Genomic DNA, 13,534 nt, shown 5'->3' on the forward strand with positions numbered 1-13,534 from the left:
AGCAATTCAATACAGGCCAAATCTGTGTAGTTTTGCAAATGACTTCCATAATAGTCGTGTTGTATAAGACTAACTATATTTCCCTCCATCCTGTCCTGCCTCCAATTACTTCTATTCTCTCTTTTGATCCTGTCCCTCCTCGTGAGTGTTGACCTCAAATTGTACCCTCCTCCCCATGCCCTCCCTTCCATCGTCCCCCCCACCCTGTTTATCCCCTTGTCCCCCCACCTTCCTGTATTGTAAGATAGGTTTTCATACCAAAATGAGTGTGCATTTTATTCCTTCCTTTAGTGGAATGTGATGATAGTAAACTTCATGTTTTTCTCTCACCTCCCCTCTTTTTCCCCAAACTAAAAAAATCTTTTGCTTGCCTCTTTTATGAGAGATAATTTGCCCCATTCCATTTCTCCCTTTTTCCTCCCATATATTTCTCTCTCACTGCTTGATTTCATTTTTTTTTAAGATATGATCCCATCCTATTCAATTCACTCTGTGCACTCTGTCTCTATGAGTGTGTGCGTGTGCATGTGTGTGTGTGTAATCCCACCAAGTACCCAGATACTGAATAGTTTCAAGAGTTACTAATATTGTCTTTCCATGTAGGGATGTAAACAGTTCAACTTTTATAAGTCCCTTATGACTTCTCTTTGCTGTTTACCTTTTCATGCTTTTCTTCATTCTTGTGTTTGAAAGTCAAATTTTCTTTTTAGCTCTGGCCTTTTCATCAAGAATGCTTGAAAGTCCTCTATTTCATTGAAAGACCAATTTTTCCCCTGAAGTATTATACTCAGTTTTGCTGGGTAGTGCCTACTTATTTAATAGTGAGAGCTTAATAAATGTTTATTGATTAATGGGCAGTTGTATTTTGTCAAAAGCCTTTTATTTATATAGTGATATAACCATGAAATTTCTTTTTGTTATTAGTATAGTATTTATGGCTAACGTTTTCCTACTATTGAACTAACCCTCACATTCATGGTTTAAATTCAACCTAATCTTAGTAATCTTTATAGGTTTCTGTAGCCTCACTGATAATATTTTGTCAGACACTTATTTTTGCATTGAAATACATTAGGAATATTGATCTATACTTTTACTTCTCTGCTTTCTCCCAAGTTTCGGTATCAAAATCATATGTATTCTATGATAAGTATATCATAGAATGAATTTTGTAGAACTCATTCTTTTTCTATTTTTACAAACAGTGTACTAGAATTTATTGTTCTTCAATTGCTTGATAGAAGTCACTTGTAATATCACCTGGTATTGAGATTTTTTTCCCACCCGTTGTGAGTTCTTTTATGGCTAGTTCAATTTCTTTTTCATTGATTGAGTTAATTTAAGTCCTCTATTTTTTATATTGTTAACCTGAGTATTTTATATTTTTGTAAACATCTATCCATTTCATTTAGCTATTAGTTTGTTAGCATATAACTGATTTCTATAAGACCTGCTTGTTCCTTTAAACTCTGTACTTTGGATGTAGCTATCCACATCATCCTGAGTGAGATGGTTACAACTAGGATCCACCTTCTGCCAAATACCTGAGTTCTATATCAGAATCTCCTTATGGCCCATAACATGACTTTGGCCTTTTTCTGTCTCCTTATATAAATCCCAACCAGGACCTGATCCCATTCCCAATACTTAGCACAATGCCTAGCAAATAGTAGGTGGCTAATAAATGATTATTGACTGACTGACTGCAGTTCTAACAGAGCTGAACTAGATGTCACAGAATGAGGTATTCTGCAAGGCCCCATCTGCTAGGGCTGTCATGTTGCTGTACTGGTCTAGCACCTAGCACAACACCTTACCTACAGTTATATGTTTTTTCAAAAATAACAACACTCTGTTAAATAAAAATAAACTTGGATTCTTTAAAACAAAGTTTTTAAAAAATAAAATTTTGCTGCTTTACAACAAGCTTTTAGACTCTTATTTAGCAGCTTAAAGGTTTCAGAGATTCGTGCCAAAATGTGTTCTGTCTTTAGGTTGCTTGATCAAGATGACCTTCACCTTTACTTGAAAAATCAGCTTCTCTAAGAAAAAATGTTGTCTTTCTTTAAATCTTTATGGCACATTTTTAAGTCTAATGGATAACTAACTATGTATAGATATTTAATTTACTTAGCAACTCCATTTTTCCTAAAATTGCATACAAACACACAGAACAATATAAGTAAGCTAAAAGAATGCATGTATGTGCCTTACTAGGGTCAATGTCGTTAGCCAATATCCTCAATGCCCCACTCATTTTAGCAGCAATGGCTGTTGCTCCACATCCACTCCCAAGATCTAGTAGAGATCTTCCTCTGACAATGTCAGGATTATCCAAGAGGTACCTACATAAAAGAGACAAACAACCTAAAGATGAGATGTGAAGGTAGAATGGTCATGAGGTAGAAGAACTATACAAGGAGATCAAAAATTTGGCAGGATATAGAATGATCTGGCCTTGGAAGACTGGAGCCTGACTAGAATAAAGCTGTTAAACTTGCTTAGCTGGTTGAGAAAGAAATGGAGCTAAGATGCAAGTGAAGCGTTCTTTACTGGTCTGACTTGAGGTTCAGCTAGTTCTGCTGAAAAGTCTTTTGTTGCTGTTGTTGAAAGTAATGAAAATTTAGTATATACTTTGTCATTTTTAAAAAATTAATTTTTAGAAAAATTTACTTATTTTTAGCATTTTTTTTAAAAGATTTGAATTTCAAATTCTTTCCCTTCCATCAGCCCTTCCCTCACCCACTGAGAAGGAAAACAAAGTGGTATCCGTTATATATGAGAAATCATGCAAACATATTTCCATATTGGCCATGCTGCAAAAAAAAAAAAACAAAAAAAACCTAAGAAAAATAAAGTAAAAAAGTTATACTTCAATGTGCACTGAATGAGTTCAACAATTCTCTCTAGACAATGATAGCATTTTTCATCATAGTTCCTTTGGAATTGCCTTGGACCACTGTATTGATCACAGTAGCTAAGTCTTTCACAGTTGATCACTGTTACAGCATTGCCATTTCTGTATACAATGATCTGGGTAATTCAGATCATCCCCCTCAGAGGGAATGATAGATAGATAGATAGAAAAATAGATAGATAGATAGATAGATAGACAGACAGACCGACCAATCGATCGATAGATAGATGTAGAAACAGATATGTATATATAAGAGTATAAAAGTCTTCTAAATTCAGAAAGAAAGAAAACACTAAGGGGATGGGGGGGGAAGGATAAGGGAGGGATCTTTAGAGGGGAGGGTAAGGGAACAGGTTAAAGGGGAGCATAGAAGGGTGTTTAGATTATTGGGAATGGGAAGATAAAGGAGGAATCCTTGGAGGTGGAGTAGGTTAAGTAATAGGAGGGCAAAGTAGTGAGTAGAAATAAAATACAGAAGTCAGGAAGGATAGGAAATAAAAGATATGCACAAACATAAAATAAAAGATCAGGAGCAGAATTTGTTAGGGAAAAAGGAGCAGAGGTTATGATCATGATCTTGGACAAAGTTAAGGCTAAAGTAGATTTAATCAAAAGAGAAAAAGTAGGTAAATTACACTGGGTCCACAATATTTATCAATGTTGTTTTGAACTATTTAAAACACCTGGACAGTATAAGATGAGAATAGTGCTGTGGTGCAGGAAATGACAAGTTGATGGACTTTGAAAAATATGGGAAAAAAAACTGGGCTTACAAAGGAAGAGGTTATCTACCATCAGAGAAACAGGATAAATAAGTAGAATATGGTCTTACACAGACGCATATGAATGTAAATGTCTATACATGACTATTATTATTGATATCTAAATATGGGTATGTATAAGTAAGTGTGTGTATATATATATACATATACACATATATAGGTATATGTGTATATATGTACATATGACTATCTTTGTGTGTATATGTCTATATGTATTATATATGTTGTATATATGTCTATATGTGTGTGTGTATATGCACTTAATTGTAGCCTTCTGGGTGACAGCTGGAAGAAGGGAGAAAAAAGAACAAAGTAAGAAGTGACCAGCAGAGAACAAAAGAAAACTTACAAGGAAGCAAAGAAAAAATGGACAGCTCTCAACAGAGAGTAGTATTTATTATATAGGCTTTCTTGAAATGGAAATTTATTCGGCAATAAATTGAATCCTCTTTCATTTTCTGCTATGCATATGGCAGTGCTTTTTTTTCTTTTCTTATTCTGTATTTAAGTTTAAAATTTAAAAATTAACAAAGAAAGAGAAAGCAAGAAAAGGAAGGAAGGAAGGAAGGAAGGAAGGAAGGAAGGAAGGAAGGAAGGAAGAAAGAAAGAAAGAAAGAAACAAAGAAAGAAAGGGAAAGAAAGAAAGGAAGGAAGGAAGAAAGAAAGAGAAAGAAAGAAAGGAAGGAAGGAAGGATGAAAGAAAGAAAGAAAGAAAGAGAGAGAGAAAGAAAGAAAAAGAGAGAGAGAGAGAGAGAAAGAAAGAAAGAAAGAAAGAAAGAAAGAAAGAAAGAAAGAAAGAAAGAAAGAAAGAAAGAAAGAAAGAAAGAAAGAAAGAAAGAAAAAACTTCATGGCCAACTTTTGGCTAATGTTTGTTCTTTGTTTTTGAAGAGGACCAATAAAACACAGGGTATGTCTTGACTTATGTGCCAATTGAATTTAAATGAGGCAGTTACACAAAGTCATCAGCCTCATTCTCTCTTCCAGAGTCATCAAAGTCCAGTGGCAAGACAAAAGTCAATATGACTGGTGATGGCCTGATACACAGTGGATGACTTCGGCGTTTTTGATATCTGACCAAGTTCTAAGCACTCCCCAATCAGTGCCTGCTTCATCTGCCCTCATGGTGTAATGTTAATGCAAGGTTAATGGTGAGTGAGGGGAAGAGTTAAAGATCTTCCCTGCCCATTAATAGGTCTCAATACCTTTTGTTAATTTCTATTGAGGCACTGGGTCAGAGCCCATTGGCTCTGAAAAGGTTGTAAGTACTCTGTGGTGAGGTTTTACTTTCGGGTTTACTCACTGGAAGTGTTTGTTTGGCCAGAGGAGACTCTGGGCAGCCACTAAGGAGCCCCCTGGCTTTGAAAACTCACATATTGGTGCTTCTCTCTCTGGTAACTATGTATGTATGGTCAGACAGTTGGATCTGTCTGTTGATCTGGGATGTATGTATTGCTGATGGTCAGACAGGTGGAAGCCCTGTCTGCTAGTCTGTCTGTTTGTAATTTCTGCGTGTAATTTCTGTTTGTATTTTCTCTGAAGTTCAGGGTGCTGACTTTTCTCCCTGAACTAAGTGAATGATATATGTGCTTGATTAACATAGATTGCTGACCCCTCAAAAGTTGCTTTCCTTTTAGAAAAGTAGATCTAAGAACCTGTACAGCAGGCCCTCCTGTGTATGTTGGGGTCCCTGCTGGACATGGCTGCTGGAAGAAACTTTTTATTTACCTATTACGCTATGGGAAGTCTTCACAAGCTTGGAATAGACCTCCCCCTAACTAACTGACAGGTGTAAGACCTGTCAGTTACTCTCAGCCTGGTTTAGCCCATCTCCCAAAGCAGTTTTACTGGGATGTGGTTACCGTGTATGCTAAAGCTTCTTGGAGTCACAGGTAAGAACTGGGTGACAAGTGGACACCAAAGCTGAATGAGCAGCCCTGAAAAGAGCTTGGAAAGTCCTCACATCAAAGGTGCGAGTCTTCGCATACTGCAGTGGGAAAGGTGAAATGACTTGCCTAAGGTGACAACAATGGTTAAGAAATGTTAACTGAAATTTAATGGGAAATCACTGACAATTACTACCTCTCTGTAGCAGATTTACAATGAGACCTTGTGCAAGTTCTATGTACTTAAATACCTGGTTAGAGCTTGGCCTCCTGGCCAATAGATTGCCCAGTAGGGATCACTGTAGGGCCATAAGTCAGCTCTTTCCCACCAGAATCTGCACTGAGGTGTCAAAAGCCGCAGCTGGATTTCTGGGGTAAGGTTTCCACTGTTGGTCACTTCAGTGTTCAACTCCAGGAAAGTTTGAACTTCTGGGCCCAAGAAGTTTCTGGGCCCAAGAGAGTGTCTCCGAGGAAAAGAGGTATTACTGCTATTTCTCAAAGTCTTCAGAAAAATACCAACAAAGCTGTTGAAAGGCAGTGGAAATAACATCCATCCTCTACACAATGCCATCAGCTCTTTTTTCCTAAAAGATATTTCAAGTATTAATAAAGGGTTACTGATTTATAATATAGCATGACAGCATAGCCACATTTGGTCCTATGTCTAGCTCACTACTTAGCCTGAACTGGAATTATAATTATCTGTAAAAGTGGAAGTTAAAGAAGTTATTTACTTCTTTACAATTCAAGGATTATAAGATAAATACATTTATTATATCATAAGAAATAAAATAAAATATAAAAAGATAAATTTTTTAAAAAAGATTAATAAGATAATATTATTCAATAAGGATAAGGTAAAAGTACATGATATTACTTATTTAGGAAAAGTTAATTCATAGACCCTCTGTTCACTATTATGAAATTTTTTATTGTTTTATTATTCAAGTACCATCTCCCCACTCAAAAAAAGCCAACTTAAATGTGCAGTTGTCCCTTTACTCAAGGAAGTTTAATATTCTAAAATATAATTTTTTAAAAAATTAATTCTGGAAGATTAGAGAAGAAAAGTAGTGTAGTGAAAACTAAATTTGATGCCCATTATAACAAATCATCAAAATCATATAGCACAACTTGTTTAGCCATTCCCCAACTGATAGGTATCTCCTCAATTTCCAATTCTTGGGCACCACAAAAAAAGCTGCTATAAATATTTTTGTACAAATAGGTTCTTCCCCCCTTTACAAAAAATCTCTTTGGGTTACAGATCTAGGAGTGATATTGCTGAATCAAAGGGTATGCAGAGTTTCATAGCCCTTTGGACACAGTTCTAAATTGTTCTTCAAAATAGTTGGATCAATTCACAACTCCATCAACAGTTTAGCACTCTATCCTAAAATGCCAGAGAGGGCCCTGGAGATTGATTTGCTCTGAGGCTCAAAGACACAGGAATCCTGGTGACTGAGGGCTGATCATCCCACCCAAAAGTTCCAATTCAGGATCTAAAACAAGAAAGATGCATAGGCAGAAAGGAAAATATAGACCACTATAAAAAACTATAATAGAGATTTTTAAAAATTCAGGGTAGGAGCAGAGATTCAAAGGGAAAATACATTTATATTTTTTTTTTCTGCAAAGATTATAAATGTCTAAAAATAAAATAAATTTTTAAAATAAAAAAGTGGTCTGAAGGAAAGAATGATGAAAATAAATAGCTTAGAACAGAAAGAGGTAAATTTTAGTCAAGCAATGTATTCCATGAAAATAAAAATCAATCAAAAACCAAAAATAAATCAAAATCAGTGACTCCATGAGATGACATGAAATATTAGAAATAAAACTAAAAGGTTGAAAAATAGAAAAAAAGAATAACCTATAAAACAGGTCAAGGAAAAATAATTTGAAAATCATTAGACTTCCTGAAAAGTGTATTTAAAAAAATAGTCGAACATTACATTTTACTAAATCACAAATGAAACTGTCCATATCTGTTAGAAAGAGTGTCAACATGGAGATATAAAAAATTCACTGATCATTTTCTCAAAGAAATACAAAAATGAAAATTCCTAGGAATATCCTAGCCAAAATTCTCAACTTCAGTACCAAAGTAAAAATATGACAAATAGCCGAAGACACTGAACATGGAAATATGTTTTGCATGACTGAATAGGTATAATCTATATCAAACTGCTTGCCTTCTCAAGGGCAGGGGAGGAAGAGAATACACAACTCAAAATTTTTTAAATGGATGTTAAAAACTATTTTTATATTTAATTGAGAAAAAATAAACGTTTTATTTTAAAATAAATAAAAAGATGACATTGACATACCAATGGAAAACAGGATCATAAAAGACCTGACAGCTTTTACTATAAAGGAAATCCTGAAATACAATATTCCAAAACACAAAAGGATAATTTACATTGCAAAGCTGGGCATAAACCTACAGAAGGAAAAATGGACCTTTAATGGAATAGACCTTGAGTTTTTTTCTAATTTTTTAACTTTTATTTTCAGTTTTAAATTCTGTTATCTCCATTCCTTTCCCCACTCATTGAAAAGGCAAGAAATATGATACATATTATATATATATATATATATATGAAGTTATACAAAATATATTTCTACTTTATCCATGTTGTAAGGAAAAAAGGAAGAAAACTAAAGTTAAAAAATGTTTCAGTCTTCACTATTAGTTCTCTCTGGAACTGAATAGCATTTTTCATCATGAGTCCTTCAGAAATGTCTTGGATCATTGTGGAATAGCTGTCTTTCACAGCTGATTATCATTACGATATTGCTATTACTGTGTACATTGTTCTTCTAGTTCTGCTCACTTCACTTTGCATCAGCTCATTTAAGCCTTCCCAGGTTTTTCTGAAACCACCCCCTTCATCAATTCTTATGGTACAACAGTATTCCATTACATTCATACAGGGGTGTAGGGTGTGTTCAGGGAGGACCAGTACCTCTGGTGTGATGGCTGCCAAGCCCTTTTTAGGACTCTTTCCACCTTTGGTGTCCACCTGTTCCACCTACCTCTCACCTGTGGCTTCAAGAAGCTGCAACATGTACAGCGGCCACACCCCAGCAAACTGTTTCAGCAGATGGGCCAAACCAGGTTGAGGGTAACCAAGGGTTCTCAAACCCATTGGTGAGTTAGGGAGGTATCTACCCTAAGCATGTGAAGACTTCCTCTGGTGGAATAGGTGAATGAGAATAATTTGTTCCAATGGCCATGAAGGCAGATGAAGCAGGCGATGTGGCGTGCTTAGAGCTTGGTTAGATACCGAAGATGCCAAGGTCACCCACTGCATCCTGAGTCATCATCAGCCATCTTGGCTCTGTCCTAACACTGGATTACAATGACTGTAGGACAGAGTGCAACTCTGCCTCACTTAAATCCAATTTACACATAAATCAAAAGATATCACCCATACCATTTCACAATTATGCCTCAAAGTCCTGTGGCGACAGGCAAGTGATGAAGCAGTACGTGTGGATACACTGGGAGCTGTAGTCGCAAGCCTGCACACAGGCAGCCCAGACCATAGGGTCGTTTCTCACTGGAAGCCACAGTGGGACTCAGCAGCCCCCTGGGTGACTGAACAGACTTTTAAGAATTGCGCTGCTCACCTCCTGGTGTGAGGAAGGGGGCTAGAAAACATTGTCTGCTTACCCTGGCTGATAAATGAAGCAGGCAGGGAATCCCACTATGTGGTCGAAACACAAAAAAATGTACAAAATGTATGAAAACATCTGCAAAGATGATTCCACTCACCATCGGCACATGGAATGTGTGCACACTAATAGACAACACAAAATCCAGTAGACCTGAAAGAAGAACTGCTCTTGTTGCAAGAGAACTCAACAGGTATTGCATCCAAATAGCAACTGTGAGTGAAACAAGGTTGGCAAATGAAGGCCAGCTTACTGAAGTTGGAGCTGGATATACCTTTTTCTGGAGTGGGCGCAGTGAAGGGGAGCACTGTGAAGCTGGTGTGGGTTTTGCAATCAAAACTAATCTAATCAGCAAGCTGGTATGCCTGCCAAAAGGAGTGAATGACAGGCTCGTGACAATGCGATTGCCATTCACAGGAAAACACCATGCCACCATCATCAATGCCTATGTTCCTACCATGACAAACCCTAATGAAGTCAAAGGAAAATTTTATGAAGACCTACAGACCCTTATTGTCAATGCGCCAAAAGAGGACAAAGCTTATAATTCTGGGTGACTTTAATGCTAGCGTAGATTCAGACTACCAGACTTGGCAGGGAGTCCTAGGGAGGAATGGAGTTGGAAACAGCAACAGCAATGGTCATTTACTGCTGAAGACTTGTGCATCACATTACCTCATCACAAACAGTTTTCTGTTTACCTAAACACAATAAAACTTCATGGATGCACCCTCGCAGCAAACATTAGCATCTAAAAGACTATATGATTGTAAGGAGAAGAGACAGACAAGATGTGAGGGTGACAAAGGCAACGTGTGGTGCAGAGTGCTGGACTGATCATAGGCTTATCTTTTCCAAGCTAAATATTCTCATTCTTCAAAAGTGGCACCTCCAAGGCAAAATGACTACCAGAAGAATTAATGTCAACAAATTAGAGTTCTTCACTTAGTGTGAACAGTTTGCTGCTAACTTGCAGGGAAAGTTGAGCCAACATACAGTTGGCAACAGTGGAGCAGAAAAGGAATGGGCAGCTCTCAGAGATTTGGTGTACAGCACTGCATTTGCTCATCTGGATCAGAACACTCACGAGCACCAAGACTGGTACGATGAAAATGATAGGGAAATTCAGAAGCTGCTAAATGAAAAATGAGAACTCCACAGAATTTACCAGCAGGATAGTTCATCCATCTCTAAGAAGGCAGCATTTAATTCTATCAAAAGCAAAGTACAAGCAAAGCTTAGAGAGATGCAGGATTCCTGGCTCAGTAAGAAGGTAGATGAAATTCAGTTTTATGGTGATAGTAACAATCCAAGGCACTTTTATGATTCCCTGAAAGATATTTATGGACCAAAAACCTATGGTGTATCACAACCACTCAGTGCTGACAGAGCCACATTGATTAGTAATAAGGACATGATCCTAGAGAGATGGGCTGAACACTCCCATGGTGTTCTCAACAGACCATCATCAATCAATGTTGAGGCCACTGATCATTTACCTCAGGTTGAAGTCAAACCCTCCTTAGCTGAACTTCCAACTGAAGAAGAGGTTTTGAGTGCCATCAGGCTCCTTTCAAGTGGCAAAGCACCTGGTGCTGATTCTATTCCAACAGATTTTTTCAAGGTAGGAGGACCATTGCTCATACAAAAGCTGACTGAAAGAGGAGGTTATCCCCCAGGAGTTCAAGGATGCCTCCATTGTCCATCTCTATAAAGGTAAAAGAAATAGATTATCCTGTGACAACTATAGAGGGGGTCTCTCTCTTAGTCATTGCTGGTAAGATTCTTGATAGAGTCCTCCTTAATAAGACCAGAGCTGAATAGAAAATTTGACTTTCACATACAAGAATCTCAACATGAGACAGTAAACAGGAAAGAAAAGCTTTAAGGAACTCATTAAAATTGAACTTTTTACATTTCTACATGGAAAGATGTTATTTGTAACTCATGAGACCTTTTTCAGTATTAGGGGAGATAGAGGGAATATATATGTAGGCATGTATGGGTATGTATGTATATATTATATATGTGTATATATATGTACATACATGTATGTGTATATGTATATATGTGTGTATATGTGTATGTATATACATACACACATAGAGAGAGAGAGGGCACAGAGTGAGCTGAATATGAAGGGAGAATACCTAAAAAGAAATAAAATTTACTGTTGAATGGAATGTACTAGGAGTAAGAAAAAGGGAAAGGTAGAATGTAACAAATCATCTCATATAAAAGAGGGAAGAAAGAACTTTTACAATAGAGGGGAAGATGAAATGAAATAAGTGAGTCTTACTCTCATGGGATTTGGCTTAAGGAAGGAATAACACACACTCAATTGGATATGGAAATCTATTTTACCCTGCAGGAAGGCAAGGAGGAAGGGGATGGGAGGGGGAAGATAATAGAAGGAACAGCAAATTGGGGAAAAGGATAATTAGAAGCAAACACTATTGTGGGAGGACAGGTCAAGGGAGAGAATGGAATAAATGGAGGGCAGGATAGAACAGAGGGAAATGTGTTTAGTCGTTTACAATGTAACTATTATGAAAGTGCTTTGCATTGTTACATGTCGGGGACTGAGGCCCCCCACCTGTACCTCCTCTAACCTGCTTGCTTTCGTCCTGCCTGAGAAGAAAAACCGCACCCCACGATCCCGTGGAGAGATAAGAGAAGGGACTGCCTGAGGCTATGCAAACATACCAATGCGGGACCTGGTGAAGCAGTAGATGTTATGTAAACACAGATAGCCAAAGTACGACGTCCTAAGATAGAGCTGGCCCACCACGGAATTTGCTTGGAATCTCTTTGTCTTTTCTCTATATAAGTTTGCAACCCTGATAATAAAATCAGACCTTGCTTACCACCTTTTTGGTCTCACTCCTCTTTTCACCCATCCCCTTCAGGTAGGCGTTCTCCTCGATCCCCCCACTCATACTGGCCCTGCAGGTCAGGGCAGTTACACATGTATGACCTATATTGAATTGCTTGTTTTCTCAATGAGGGGAGGGAGGAGGGAGGGAAAGAATATGGAACTCAAAGCTTTAATAATGAATGTTAAAAATTGTTTTAGCATGCAACTGGAAATTAAGATATATAGGAAATAGAGTATAGAAATCTATTTTGCCCTACAGGAACATAGAGGGGAAGGGGGATGGAAGAAGGGTGGGTAAGAAAAGGGAAGATAGACTGGAGGAAGGAGTGGATGGGGTGCATACGGTCCTGGGGTGGGGGTGGGGAGAGATGGGGTGAAAATTTTGAATTCAAATTCTTGTGGAAGTAAATGTTGAGAACTGAAAAATAAATAAATTTTTTTAAAAGATTAAAAAAAAAGACCAATTTCATAAGTCTTTTTAGACGTAAATCTAGAATAAGGCTCTGGCTTGAGTATAGACCCCCATGTCTGACTGACTTCTTCTTAATGGACCTTGGTTACAGAGGCCTTTTCTTTATGCAGCTTCTAAGAAGAGAAATGGCCCTTCTCCTTGCCAACACAAATTCCTCTACATGTACAAATGTTCCCATTTAGTCCCATTTTCTCCAGCAGATTGTCCCCTCTTATCACCCTCATTTTCTAAAAGACTTGAGGCCCCACAATGCTCAAATTTATTCTCATTGTCTATCATAAACTCTAAGACAGAGTGGTTCTTTCCCCCATTCACCATAATGTCCACCCCAGCAACCAGTTCCTTGCTGTTAGTAAGTTTAGGCACAATTCCTGCCGCCAACGCAATTCACATTATGATTATACAATGAGCACAACGTGACAGATCTGGGGAAAGCAGATTTTCAAAGGCTGCAGAGGAAAAACAGTTAAGATGAATAAATGAAAAACTATTTATTTTCCCCAAATGATAAATGGTGAAAAAGGTAAGTAGTTTTCAGAAAAAAAAAAAATCAAAGCTATCAACAGCCATATGAAAAATGCTCTAAATCACTAATAATTAGAAAAAGGACAATGAAAACAACTCCGAGGTACTACTTCACACCTATTAGATTAGCCAAGATAACAAAAAACGAAGGTAGAAAAGCAGGTACGCTAATATACTGTTAATGGAGTTGTGAACTAGTCTAAGCATTCTGGAAAGTAATTTGAAACTATGCCCAAAAACCTGTTAAAGTGTACATACCCTTTGATTCAACAATCTGCTACTAGGTCTATACCCCAAAGAGATTTAAAGATTTAAAGAAAGAGGAAAAGTGCCCATATGTACAAAGTATTTATAGCAGCTCTTTCTGTGGTGGCAAAGAATTTGAAAAGTGAAAG

The 13,534-nt window shown here is 37.4% G+C and overlaps 1 protein-coding gene across 8 annotated transcripts in view; it reads right to left on the reverse strand.

Moving 5' to 3' along the window:
- Window positions 1-13,534, reverse strand: part of ETFBKMT (electron transfer flavoprotein subunit beta lysine methyltransferase) — a 69,751-nt gene that overhangs the window by 9,082 nt on the left and 47,135 nt on the right. For all 8 annotated transcript variants that reach the window (XM_072654381.1, XM_072654377.1, XM_072654379.1 and 5 more), the window contains 2 exons: window positions 5,835-6,167; window positions 2,215-2,345 (listed from right to left, as the gene is read on the reverse strand). In XM_072654381.1, the coding sequence (XP_072510482.1) occupies window positions 2,215-2,345; window positions 5,835-6,154 (451 nt within the window). In that variant the 5' untranslated portion in view covers window positions 6,155-6,167. The remainder of the gene's footprint in view (window positions 1-2,214; window positions 2,346-5,834; window positions 6,168-13,534) is intronic.

The sequence above is a fragment of the Notamacropus eugenii genome, chromosome 3, assembly GCF_028372415.1.
Source record: "Notamacropus eugenii isolate mMacEug1 chromosome 3, mMacEug1.pri_v2, whole genome shotgun sequence".
In the NCBI taxonomy this organism is placed as follows: Eukaryota; Metazoa; Chordata; class Mammalia; order Diprotodontia; family Macropodidae; genus Notamacropus; species Notamacropus eugenii.